Source organism: Sphaerodactylus townsendi, linkage group LG12, assembly GCF_021028975.2.
Source record: "Sphaerodactylus townsendi isolate TG3544 linkage group LG12, MPM_Stown_v2.3, whole genome shotgun sequence".
Classification (NCBI taxonomy): Eukaryota; Metazoa; Chordata; class Lepidosauria; order Squamata; family Sphaerodactylidae; genus Sphaerodactylus; species Sphaerodactylus townsendi.
The window spans coordinates 52,764,744-52,777,800 of record NC_059436.1 but is presented as its reverse complement, the minus strand read 5'-3'; the positions used below and the strand labels follow the sequence as shown (position 1 = coordinate 52,777,800).

At 51.9% G+C, this 13,057-nt stretch overlaps 1 protein-coding gene across 4 annotated transcripts in view; it reads left to right on the top strand.

Annotated features, from left to right (window-relative positions):
* Nucleotides 1–13,057, top strand: part of RXRA (retinoid X receptor alpha) — a 190,036-nt gene that overhangs the window by 157,780 nt on the left and 19,199 nt on the right. For all 4 annotated transcript variants that reach the window (XM_048512638.1, XM_048512636.1, XM_048512639.1 and 1 more), the window contains 3 exons: nt 2,088–2,257; nt 11,378–11,507; nt 12,883–13,015. In XM_048512638.1, the coding sequence (XP_048368595.1) occupies nt 2,088–2,257; nt 11,378–11,507; nt 12,883–13,015 (433 nt within the window). The remainder of the gene's footprint in view (nt 1–2,087; nt 2,258–11,377; nt 11,508–12,882; nt 13,016–13,057) is intronic.

Below are 13,057 nucleotides of genomic sequence, written 5' to 3'. Positions count from 1 at the left end.
GGTGAGCAGAATTGTTCTACCTAATTAACCTCTCGGAGAAACTTGCCATCACGTCCCACTCTTTTGCACATTAAAGAGATAATTAGAAAGCACTCTGTGATTTGTTTGTTTTTCACTAAAATGTAATCTGCTAATACATTTCAAAACACTTGGAAGTTAGCTATTTTAGGCACATTATTTTTAGGGATTCTGTATTGACCAACGAGGCTTTCCTCTTTTTTTTTTGCCCTCCTCAATCTACCTGCGGGCCTCTTCATTTTACCTGGGAGGGTTCAGAAATCGATGGTCTTCTTGGAAAAGGTCTGGACCAGGGGTAGTCTAGAATTTGCTGGTTTGGAATTTGCCTGTTGACAACTAGAAAGCCAGGGCTTTTGGAAAGGACTTTCTTTTCCCACAACAGAATTTTTTTTGGAGGGGGGTTGGATGGGGGTAGTCACAGTTTCTTCAGTGAGGGTTTCTTTCCCAGGCGCTTGGGTTGGCAGCCATTTCTTTTTTTTAAAAAAAAAAATATTTTTATTAAAAATATCACAATCATTACAGTTTCGATGACATTGTCATTAACTTTTAGATACATAACCATTAAAGATTAAGCGTTTGTATACTATAGGTTAGTGTCAGTTAAAACAAATATTTTAAAAGCAAAAATCACACCAAAAACAAAACATAATACAATAAAACCCTTGACTTCCCCGCTTTTTGCGAGATCTTTCCTTTAATCTTCTAATTCCTTAGGTTTACATCTATTATAACTAACTTAGTTCTATCTATGGTTGGCAGCCATTTCGATAGGCTCCTGGAATGCTGAGGCCCATCTTCCTGTTTGCCTCTCATTGCCTTCACAGAGTTTGTGGACAAGCGTGGCTTTATCGTTGCCGTGTCCAGAAGACTTTATAGCTAACCCTCACGGCCGTTCTGAAGTCTGGTCTGCTGGAGATCTGAGATCAGAGCTTTCTACCTGGGCATGTTCTACAAAGCTACTGAAATGGTGGCCGGCAGGTGGAGAGTTGTGATCTGTGACAGCAGTGTTGCGACACAGTTGTGATACTGGTTCGTTCCCATGCCAGAAAGCCAGCCTGGGGTGCAACGCGGAAAACGCGGAAAGAGAAAGCGTTGTAGCCCTTTTGCGCAACTTTCCTGGAAGCCTCTGAGATGAGCACCATAACTAGAATTTCTGCACCTGGGAAGGATTTTGTTTGGGCTTCCCCTTGACTTACCTTTTGTGAGAGTATCTGATTTTCTCTCCTCTCCCTCCCCTGTGGCCAACTGTGCTTCACAATGCCGTGTACAGGCTCTGGGTCAATGGAAGTCTCTTGACATGGCCTCCTGCCCTCCGAAATCTGCCCAGCTGGTGAATATCTGTCTTTTCACCTACAGAGATGGGAAAAGGTCTAAGTGCTCCCAGCTGAAAAGAGAACATGATTTAATAATTGAACATAATTTGATTAACCAGCTGCCAATACTTTTCACAATGCTCCGTGTCTGTTCTCCAGCCTTGCTCAGGCTGTCTGAGTGGAACATGCCCTCAGTTTCCCCACTCTGGTTCCTCCAAACACTGCCTGGATGGACACATTTCTGCTCCTTGGTCTCGCACAGTTGCAGCAGCTGAGCACATTCAGTAGAACAGGGGTCTGCAACCAATTGGCCATGCTGGCAGGGGCTGATGGGATTTGTAGTCCACGAACTTCTGGAGAGCCGCAGGTTGCAGACCCCTGTACTAGAACTTTCAACGTGTTTGTTTTTATTGTATTATTGTTATGGTTGTTCTTACTGTTTTATTGTTTGCTGCCCTGAGCCCTGCAGGGGAGGGCAGGATATAAATGGAAGAAAAATAAAAATAAGGCCCAAACTCAGTGGTGGGATTCAAATAATTTTCTCTCCTCTCCCTCCCCTGTGGCCAACCAGTTCCGGTTGTTGGATTCAAATAATTGAACAACTTGTTGTTTACAAGCACCGGTTCTGCCGAAGTGGTGCGAACCTGCGGAATCCCACCGCCGCCCAAACCCCTCTTCGGTAGACCCCATTCAGTATGGAGAGCCACAGTCTGATTTTTGTCTCTTCCCCCCCACCCCTCTCTGTTTGCATTCCAGCGGTGCAGGAAGAGAGGCAACGAGGGAAAGACCGCAACGAGAACGAGGTCGAGTCAACGAGCAACGCAAACGAAGACATGCCCGTGGAGAAGATTCTAGAAGCGGAGCTGGCCGTGGAGCCAAAGACTGAAACATACATTGAAGCAAACATGGGCCTTACTCCAAACTCGGTAAGGAAGCAAGCGCGGACGGGGCTCGCTGGCTGCTCCCGAGACAACTTGAAAAACCACTAGACAAATTAATAATGATAGTCCAGTGGTGGCGAACCTATGGCATGGGTGCCAGATGTGGCACTCAGAGCCCTCCCTCAACAGCTATTGGCTTTGACCATAAGGTGGGACCTCCGAATGCAATGGCAGTCTACCGCTGAGTACAGGTATGGGGGCAAACAATGGGAGATGATCACTCCCATCTGCCCTGCCTGTGATCTTTCAGAAGCATCTAGCTGTCCTCTGGAAACGAACTGCCCCATTAGATGTCCCCCCTCTGGGGCAGCCAGGTAAATCTGAGGCCAGGGCTCACAAAGGGGATCGCGTGCTGAGGTGAGCAAGGGGTTGTATTGCCTGGAAGACCTGGAGTGGAGTCTGACCAGACTTCCAGGAGCTGGTCTGACCTGGTTATAGCTGGAAGAGGCCTTTGACCAGGCTTAGAAGAGGCCTTTGACTGGGACAAAACAAACTGAACATGGAGGGAATGTTGGCTTTCTCACAGTAGCACTTGAGATACTAAATGACCTGACAAGTTGGCAAGGTTACTCTGGGAGAGTAGCAGGTAAATAGGATGTGCGGGGGGGGGGGCGGGGCGGGGGGGCTCTCTTTTCCTCCCCACTTGCTTTTTATCTGGAACAAACTTCCTGTTGTCTAGACCACCTGTGGAAGACTCTTGGTTTAGTGGTTAAAGCATTGTACTAGGACAGTGGCGGCGAACCTATGGCACGGGTGCCAGAGGTGGCACTCAGAGCCCTCTCTATGGGCACGTGCAGAATGCCCCCCCCCCAAACATCTAGGCTGGCCTGGGCCGCTGGGCTCGATTATTAGCATTAAACCTACAACCTAGTTTTGGGGAATCAGTGTAGGTAACCCTGTTAAGCGCTGTTAAACCCCAATGATTTTCATGCGAAGAACTAAAGCATGATCTTTTACCTGGGAGTAAGCTCGGTTGCTGGCAATGGGGCTTGCTTCTGAGTAAACCCTCCTAGGGTCGTGATTCACCCGTTGGAAGAATTGCACGGTTGCTTCAAAGCCAAGCCACTGACTACCACCAAGCTTACTCCTGAGTAACGCACGCCTCGGAGTTTTTCTAAACTGAAACCTCAGTATTCAGGTTAAATTGCCGTGTTGGCCCTTTGCGATAAATACGTGGGTTTTGGGTTGCAATTTGGGCACTCGGTCTCGAAAAGGTTCGCCATCACTGGACTAGGATGCTGGAAACTCGTAGAATCATAGAGTTGGAAGAGACCACAAGGGTCACCCAGTCCGACCCTCTACCATGCGGGAACAATGCGGGTTCATATGGAACCTTGCTGGGTGACCCCTCGGGCCTTTCACCTGCGCTCAGCCTACCTTACCTCCAAGGATTTTTGTGAGGATAAAGTGGTAGAGAGAACAGTGAACCGCTTTGGGTCCCATTGGGAAGGAAGGCACGATAAGTAAAATAAACAAATGCCACTTTCACAGTAGAACTGTGGATTGCTGATGCTCCTTTTTGGCTGCACGTCTGGTGAAGAAGAGTTTGGATTTATATCCCCCCTTTCTCTCCTGCAGGAGACTCAAAGGGGCTGACAATCTCCTTGCCCTTCCCCCCTCACAACAAACACCCTGTGAGGTAGGTGGGGCTGAGAGAGCTCCGAGAAGCTGTGACTAACCCAAGGTCACCCAGCTGGCGTGTGTGGGAGTGCACAGGCTAATCTGAATTCCCCAGATAAGCCTCCACAGCTCAGGTGGCAGAGCTGGGAATCAAACCCGGTTCCTCCAGATTAGATACACGAGCTCTTAACGACCTACGCCACTGCGCCACTGGTGTTGCGTTCCAGGCATGGGAAACTATCCCCTCTGCTTTACAACCAGCAGAGAGCCCAGGCATGCTTTGCCTTGCGAGAAGACTCACTGCAGGGCGCGTTGCTGTCGCCGGCACTTTGGATGGAGCAGCTCTGGAGACCCAGGATACTTTGCGGGAGTTGTATTGAGGATTGTGGCGAACTTGCGTGAGGAGGAAATAGAGCTGAAATAAACGGCTCCGTCTGTCCCCAACTCTCGGCCTTCTTCAAACAAATGGAATGTGGCTCCCTGCATAATTCAATGTCGTTGTGACTAAGAATGCCCCGTGCATCTAAAGAGAAGCCTGCTTAAACACTCTTTTAGCGCCTCGTGGTTTCCACAATGAGATCACTGGCTGCGCGAGCATGATCCGTGGGGAGGGAGTGGCCCTCCAGCAACAGAGAGCGGGGAGGAGGGTGCCGAATCCCACAGGGAAAGTGGCTGGTGGCAAATACTGGGATAGGAATCAGCTTCTGGTTTGTGCCTGGGTCAAATCAGAGGTGGGATCCAGCAGGTTCTCACAGGTTCCCGAGAGTAGGTTACTAATTATTTTTGTGTGCCGAGAGGGGTTTACTAATGGGTGATTTTGCCACGTGATTTTTGCCTTAGTTACGCCCCTCCTCTCAGCAGTAGCGCGCAGAACTTGAAGCAGTCTAGCAGGAGGTGCACCGGCGTGCATGTCAGCCTGTGCCTGCGTGCATTCGTTTCCCGCCCAAGGACCGGCGCAGCAGCTGCATCCCTGCCACAGCCCTGCCCAGGAATGCCCCGCCCCCGGAATGCCCGGCCACGCCCCCGGAATGCCCCGCCCAGCCCCATTGGTGCTACGCCACAGTTTGAATCCCACCCCCATGGGAACCTGTTACTAAAATTTTTGGATCCCACCACTGGGTCAAATCAAGATTGGATGGCATAGAACGGCCATGGAAAGGGACTCAGGAACTCTGGGCTAGGGCAGAATGCTGTAGCCCAGGGGTGTCCAACTCCGGCGCTTGAGATGTTAATGGACTACAATTCCCAGAAGCCCCTGCTGGCACGGCCTGATGGGAATGGTAGTCCATTCACATCTGAAGCGCTGGAGTTGGACACCCCTGCTGTAGCCCATCCCCTGACGAGATGAGATGGGCGGTGTAGCGGAAAAAGTTGGAGCTCTCTCTCTCTCTTTTCTCTGTCTGGCCAGATAAGCACTTCCGGGCAGAGATTTTATTGCAGATATGCTCACACTGACAGCACTGACGATTCATGAAGCTCTGTGGTTCCTGAGAGTGAGGAAACCCCACTGTTCTCCCTCGCTTCAAGGTTTTTGCTGCTTTTGGTCTTCCCCCAGCCCGCCACTCGTGCAGGGCAATTGACGGCTGGCTTTTCCCCCCGCAAAGCAAAAATCAATGACAGCAACCCTGTGTGATACGAGCATTATCAATATGAAATTTAAAGGGCTTGAAACAAAAGATGGCAATCTTGCGATGGACTGGAAGCAACACGGGTGTGAGGGCAGGCAAGCTGGGCCGCCTCCTGGCGTGCAAACAAGGAAATGCTTGGAGACCTCACTGTAAATGCCCCGTGGAGTGAGGAGCGCCGCAGAAAGTGCTCCACACATAATGGGCCCCTCGCTCTTACCTGCCAGGATTGTTGTGGAGCTAAAATGGAGTTAAGCCTTTGCCGGAAGGGTCCGGAACACAAACGCACAATGGAAAATATGCTTAGAAAAAAGACAAAGTTTCCCTGGGATGGCGCCAGAGGTGGGATCCAGCAGGTCCTCACAGGTTCCTGAGAGTAGGTTACTCATTATTTGTGTGTGCCGAGAGGGGGTTACTAATTGGTGATTTTGCCACGTGGTTTTTGCCTTAGTTACGCCCCTCCTCTCAGCAGCAGCGCGCAGAACTGGAAGCAGTCTAGCAGGAGGTGCACCGGCGTGCGTGGCAGCCTGTGCCTGCGTGCATTCGTTTCCCACCCAAGGACCGGCGCAGCGGCTGCGTCCCTGCCACAGCCCTGCCCAGGAATGCCCTGCCCCGGAATGCCTGGCCACGCCCCCGTCGTGCCCCGCCCAGCCCCATTGGCGCTACGCCACAGTTTGAATCCCACCCCCATGGGAACCTGTTACTAAAATTTTTGGATCCCACCACTGGATGGTGCACAAGGAGGCCGGGGCGTTGGGCGTTTCCTCCCACGATGGCTTGCCAAGGGCTCCTTGTTCTACTCGTGTTGCAAGGTGCAGGTACCTGTTGGCCACCCCCTGCTTCCCTCGTGTGCGTTCCGTGGAGTGCCGTGTGTGGCAACTTGCAGTGGAGTGGTCCAGACTCCCGGAGTGCCGCTTGAACGCTCAGTCCTCCCTGTCAGCAGGGACTGAGTTCTGCCTCTCCGCTGGAGTACCTTAGCCTTGGGTGTCTTCTGATGATACTCAACCCTCACTGTAATTCTCGCAGAGAAGTCCAGCCAGGCCGCTTGGCGTTTGCAGCCAGAGTTTGGCGTCTCTGCATTCTGGAAGGTTCTTCGCAGTGCCAGAAATGTCCTTTGAGTCTGACAGGGTCCAGCCCTGCCCCCTTTTACCCTCTGGTGCAGGAGGGCCCTTTTGGGATGGGAGGCGGGGAAGAGAAATCCAGGGAGGGGAACCGATGCCAAGGAGGGCAGTCTGGTGTTTGGAAGCAGTGCAAAGGAAAAGGGGGGGGGGTTTCCAGGAAGTCCAGCTTCTCTCTTCCCTGAGTGATGAACTTCCTTTGCCTGCCCGCTGCCTTCTGTATCACAGAGAAAGTTGTCAAAAAGTCTTGGCCATCTCTGCTCCAGGGTAACCTAGAACAGTGATGGCGAACCCTTTCGAGACCGAGTGCCCAAATTGTAACCCCAAACCCACTTATTTATCGCAAAGTGCCAACACCACAATTTAACCTGAATACTGAGGTTTCAGTATAGAAAAAACAGTTGGCTCCGAGTCGTGTGTTACTTGGGAGTAAGCTTGGTGGTAGTCGGTGGCCTTGCTTTGTAGCAACCATGCAACTCTTCCAACTGGTGAATCCCGACCCTAGGAGGGTTTACTCAGAAGCAAGCCCCATTGCCAGCAACTGAGCTTACTCCCAGGTAAAGGATTGTGCCTTAGTTCTTCGCATGAAAATCAGTGGGGTTTAACAGTGCTTAACAGGGTTACCTACACTGCTTCCCCAAAACTAGGTCTTCAGTTTAATGCTAATAATCGGGCCCAGTGGCCCAGGCCAGCCTAGATGTGTGTTTGTAGGGGAGACTCTGTTTGCACGTGCCCACAGAAAGGGCTCTGAGTGCCACCTCTGGCACTCGTGCCATAGGTTCGCCACCACTGACCTAGAAGGTCTGTGCGCTGAGGCTTCGGAAAGAGAGCCGGGAGCCGGGAGACGTGTTGCCTCCCCAGCTGTCAGTGGGATTTTACTCAGGAGTCAGATCTAAACATGAAACATTAATTGCCCTGCAGAACAGGGTCCATTACTCCGGTATCCTGTTTACAGCACCATTAGGCTAGCCTCGTCCTTTGTTCCCGGCATCTGGGATTTGAGGGTGGTCTGTCTTCACATAGGAATGTCTCATTTCGTTATCAGGACTCGTAACCATTCAAATGGGGAGCTCGGTTTACGGAGCACGTTTTACCATGAATCCATACACAGAACGGCAGGCGAAATGAATTTACACCTATACCTCTATTTCTTTGGCTTTCCTCCCCAGACAGTTTGCAGACTGTACTCCTCCTTGCGTTGCGAGCAGATCTTTTTAAGCATGGGAAATGGAGTGTTTGGGCTGAGTCTGCTGCTGCAGAGCAGCTGGGGTTTTCTTACTTGTTAGTATTTCAGAAAGGGGGAACCTGGTCTCTCCTTTAGCACTTTCCATTGTTGTGGCTTAGTGAGCAAGGAGTCTCTGGCACGACTCCCGGGCAGACATGGGAGGAATGGAGGGTTCCTAGAGATCATCCCTTAATTATCTAGGTCTGTATTTTGTGCCTTTTGCTTCCTGAAAGAAAAGCCCATGGTTAGATCTCAGTGGATCTTGGAGCGTTTTCCCACTTACCTTCTCCCCCGCGCTACTGTAGCCAATTAGTGCGGTGTCCCCCGGCACTCCCCACTACAGGGGCGGCGACAACGCAGCCACCCCGACGCGCCCCCTCAGTGCGCATCATTCCTGGCGCTCTTCAAAGTGGTGCCTTTTGATGACCCTGCGCAGAGCGCGGGGTCGTGGGGAAGCCCGGGGGTGCGTCAGAAATGATGCGCGCTGAAAGTAGTGCGCGGCATAGGGGGCTCATGGTAAGTGGGGAAACGCTCCAGGTCTGATCTATCTGGGCTCTCCTGACATTTTTTTCAGGACCTGGGTGGGAGCTGAAAAGTTGGAGTCTTATCATGTTCTATTGAGCGAACTGAGTTGTCGGAACTCCCTGCCACTGGGTGCTCACTTGGCCCAGCAGTCAGTCACCAACAGTAGCCAGCTGGGAGCCTCAGGGAAGCTGAGTGACCCTCCCCTGCGCTTAGGCCCATAGTGAGAAACGTTATGGAGAGGGGACGTAAGGGCACATAGTAGTGATGGGAACATCTTTAGCATTCATCAAAAGACACATACCACCATCCACCCCCTTCTCCCCAATATTCCCTTTCCTCCGGCTCTTGGAGCACCGTGGTATAAATTGCATATTTGCTGGCTGTGAGTGGTTGGTGATTGACTACCTGCCAGTTTAAGAAGAAGAAGAAGAGTTTGGATTTATATCCCCCCTTTCTCTCCTGCAGGAGACTCAAAGGGGCTGACAATCTCCTTGCCCTTCCCCCCTCACAACAAACACCCTGTGAGGTAGGTGGGGCTGAGAGAGCTCCCAGAAGCTGTGACTAGCCCAAGGTCACCCAGCTGGCGTGTGTTGGGAGTGCCCAGGCTAATCTCAATTCCTCAGATAAGCCTCCACAGCTCAGGCGGCAGAGCTGGGAATCAAACCCGGTTCCTCCAGATTAGATACATGAGCTCTTAACCTCCTACGCCACTGCTGCTCCAGCCTGAGAAAGTATTATTTGAAAGTCAAAGCCAGCTCACTTAGAAGCGAGTCCAGCTTTTAACATCGTTGTACCCGTGCCTGGGGACACCCTCCTGACCTGTTCACGGCCTCAGCATGGGAAGCAGGACTTACCCCAGGCTCAGATTTACTTAAACTGCAGTTATCGGAATGTTACTCTGGCTAGTCTTGTCCACCCGGTTTTGATCCAACTGGGAGAGTGCCTGTTGCAACCCTGCCCGCTGTCCGTACAGTGCAGTGCAGTCCCACTTGGTAAACGGTTTGAGGTTTTCACTAGAGCCCCTCCAGATGTGTTCTAGTTCTGGCCTTTAGTCCAAAACAAGCACCCTGGACACAACTGGCCCAGCACCCGAGGGCGCTGACATTTTTCCCGCGCTTCTCAATGGCGTTCCGCACCCTGGGCTGCTGCTTCTGACACCGGTTTCCTTTTGCTGCTCCGCTCTCCCTGTCCTGGGCCTTGTTTCCCCCCACTGCCGTTCATGCCATTGGTTGTGGTGATCCATGTGATTATGGCCGTTTCCCCACTCACCTTTTGTTGCGCGCTACTCTCGCCAGGTAACGCGGGGTCCAGTGGCATTCCCCACTGCATCCATGGCGGCAACGCAGCCACCCCGATTCTTCCGCTGTCCTTCTCCCTCACCGCGCGTCTTTTCCACTCCTGGAAAGAACTGCAGCTTTTACGGAACCCCGCGCAGAGTGCATGCCGGGGGGAAGTCCAGGGGTGACTCCACGTTTCAGGTTCCCGCCACTGGTAGTGACGTGGAGCCTTTTGCCCAATAAGGATTCACCTTCCCCCCCCCCCCCCACCCAGTAATGTGGAGGCTGGGCTGGGGGCGGAGAGGGGGAGGCAACTTGCATTCACAATTACACCAGTTACTCCCAAGCTTCAGTCCTGCTGCACGAGTTTTCCAGGGGCCAAAAGTGCAGGAAAGCCGCCGGCACTGGCCCTGCTTGCAAATTTGTGTCCCAACTGCAAGTAAAGCCCGCGTCTGGCAGCAGCAATCTGCCTGGAGGGCAGACCTCAATGCCTCCGGCTCTGCTGTCCCAAGCCAAACTGGCTGGCTTGCTTCTTTGCTCCGTCTGAATCCCCCCAGCTTATGTTTGAACGGGGTGTGGGGGGGTGGGCTGGAGAGGCCTTGAGGTTGAGTGGGGAATCCTGTTGGCTGCTGCCTGAGGATTGCTCGAGGGGCAGAAGCTGCCGTGGGGACCTTGACACCGCGCTCAAAAGGTCCCGCAGCAGACCACCCCGGTGCGTATCTCCTTCTTTTTTGAAGTGGGGAAACGGCCTATATTTGCAGGTCTTGGTTGGCATCAACATGTAGTATTGTGGTACCATCAGTAAAGTCACGTGGGTTGCTGCAGCCAATAGGATAAAAGGGCGGGTTGTCAGGCCTGAGCCGTGCCCGGCCTGGCATCTCACACGTCCGCACCAAGGCCACCTGGGCTGGCATTATCATCGCCCGAGGCTGGGAAGGTTTTCTGTTGCTTGCTTGTAACTAGTGAAGCAGGCACACCGCTTTCCTTATCTCCAACTTCCCGAATGAGGGAAGTGTCTGTGGCTACCACAACAATGCTCCTTTCTCACCAACCTTTCTTATGCTGGTGTTTTGGGGATGCAAGGGAGGGAGGAAGACGGGATGAGCCATGTGGCCGTGTTCAGGGACATACTGGGGTTCAGGGGACAAAGCACCAGCTTGGGCTTCCTGATCCTTGGGCTGACACAGTTCCAATAAAGCTCTTGAAACTTTCCTGAGTCTTGTTTGCTGACTGGAGTAACAGACCCTTACAGGTGTGTGGAAACTAAGCCAGAAAGGTGGCAGACAGTGGTCCCAGGAAAGACCGGAGCCCCAGAAGAATCCACCGCATTTGCCTGACTGTTTAAAATGCCCTGAACCATTAATTGTTTTCCATGACTACAAATGGATGGGAGTTCTTTGGGCGTTCCCTTCGCTACCGAGTTTCCCCGAAAATAAGACAGTGTCTTATTTTTGCTCCCAAAGATGCGCTACGTCTTATTTTCAGGGGATGTCTTATTTTTCCGCTCCACAGCTGCATGCTCTGGTGTTCTGTTCGACGGGCATGCTTCCAAACAAAAACTTTGCTATGTCTTACTTTCAGGGGGATGCTTTATATTTAGCACTTCAGCAAAACCTCTACTACGTCTTATTCTCCGGGGATGTCTTATTTTCGGGGAAATAGGGTAGTCGTTCTGCTCCGAGCTTTCACACCTCTCATTTCTCTGCTGTTCGTAGCCCAACGACCCGGTCACCAACATATGCCAGGCAGCGGACAAGCAGCTCTTCACCTTGGTGGAGTGGGCCAAGAGGATCCCCCATTTCTCAGAACTGCCCTTGGACGACCAAGTCATCTTGCTCAGGGCTGGTGAGTAGGACATTCCACTGAGGGAGTGGCGCATTGAGCCGGGAACGGTGGAGGGGGCAGGGGGCATCTAGCTAGCCAGGGGCCGAGAATCCTGGATAACCGCATGCCTGGAAAAGGCTTGGAATAGGTCTAGGCAAACCACTCACACTATGGACAAATAGTACAGAAGCAGTTCTGAGATTCCATGGTCAATTCCGCACTTGCGTTATCGACCTAAGTTCGAGCTGCGTTCGACCTAAGTGCTCCGCACAACCACTGGGATCGACGTGGTTTTGTACCAGTCAAATTTCTGACTCCAGTTGGGAACTACTACTACTTTTTCAGGGAACCACACTCGAACTCAGCTCGATTCCAGTAAAGTGCAGAATCTCTGGTGCCAGGAGTCCCCCATTCAGCCAATCACAGCTGAGTGTTTTGGACATGCGTACAGCTGGCCAATCAAAAAACGCCACCTTCGTCCCTCCATTCCTGTGGCAGTTTTTTTAATAACGTGTGTGGGGATAGACAGAACATGGCCGTAGAACAGTAGCCAATCGGAATGGAGCGGTGAAGAGGCACAAGATGATCCCGCCCTCAGAGCTGGGATCAAGCTGGTTGCAGTGGGGAACAACAATGGCTTCGACCTAGGTTAGAACCCTTCTCAGGGAACTGGGTCAAACCTATTTTACTCGTGTGCGGAATCGCCCCATCACTCAACCGAGAAATGGAACTGGGGGTGGAGCTTTGGGGGTGAAGGGGCGTGGCTATGCAGATAGGCACAGGCTAAGCACTCAGCGGGTCCTGGAGAGTTCTGTCCATATGTCTATTTCATTTGCACCCTATCTGGCTACAAAGAGATCAAGACGCTGCTCATGGACTTTTCTGGTTCTGTTTTATTCTCACAACAACTGCGTCAGTTGAGCTGAATGAGTAATGGACCCAGAGCAACCCCACAGCTGTAAGATGGAGTGAAAATTGGGGATGCTCTCCTCCCTGGGGCCATTCAGTTGCAGGCTTACTCTGATCTAACGCCTCATATGTCAAGGACGGCCATTCCGCGCCCCTCCAGTATGGAAGCACAGCTTCTCTCTTTTCTATGTATTTTATAATCCCCCTCCTTTTGCCTCAGAAGGACCCTCCCCCCCCAGAGGATCAACTAAATCAAATCATTTTAAAAAGTCAATACCTAACAACTACAATATTTTAATACAAGGCCTAATATCAAATAAAACCAAAGGCAAGCAGAACGCACCACCAGGGGTTAAAATGGGGTCTCTGGTTCATTTCGTTTCAAAGGCCTTCAGAACAGAATCACTTCAGAAACAAAATCAGCCAAAGAGACTGGGACACTCGCTGTTCACTGTCGCAACCCTGTGCCTTGTTTTGTCCTTTCCAGGCTGGAACGAGTTGCTTATCGCCTCCTTTTCTCACCGGTCCATAGCTGTGAAAGACGGGATCCTCCTGGCCACGGGCCTCCATGTCCACCGGAACAGTGCTCACAGCGCAGGGGTTGGCGCCATCTTCGACAGGTGGGCAGGAAGTGTCTGAAAGGCAGGCCCTTGTTGGGGGGG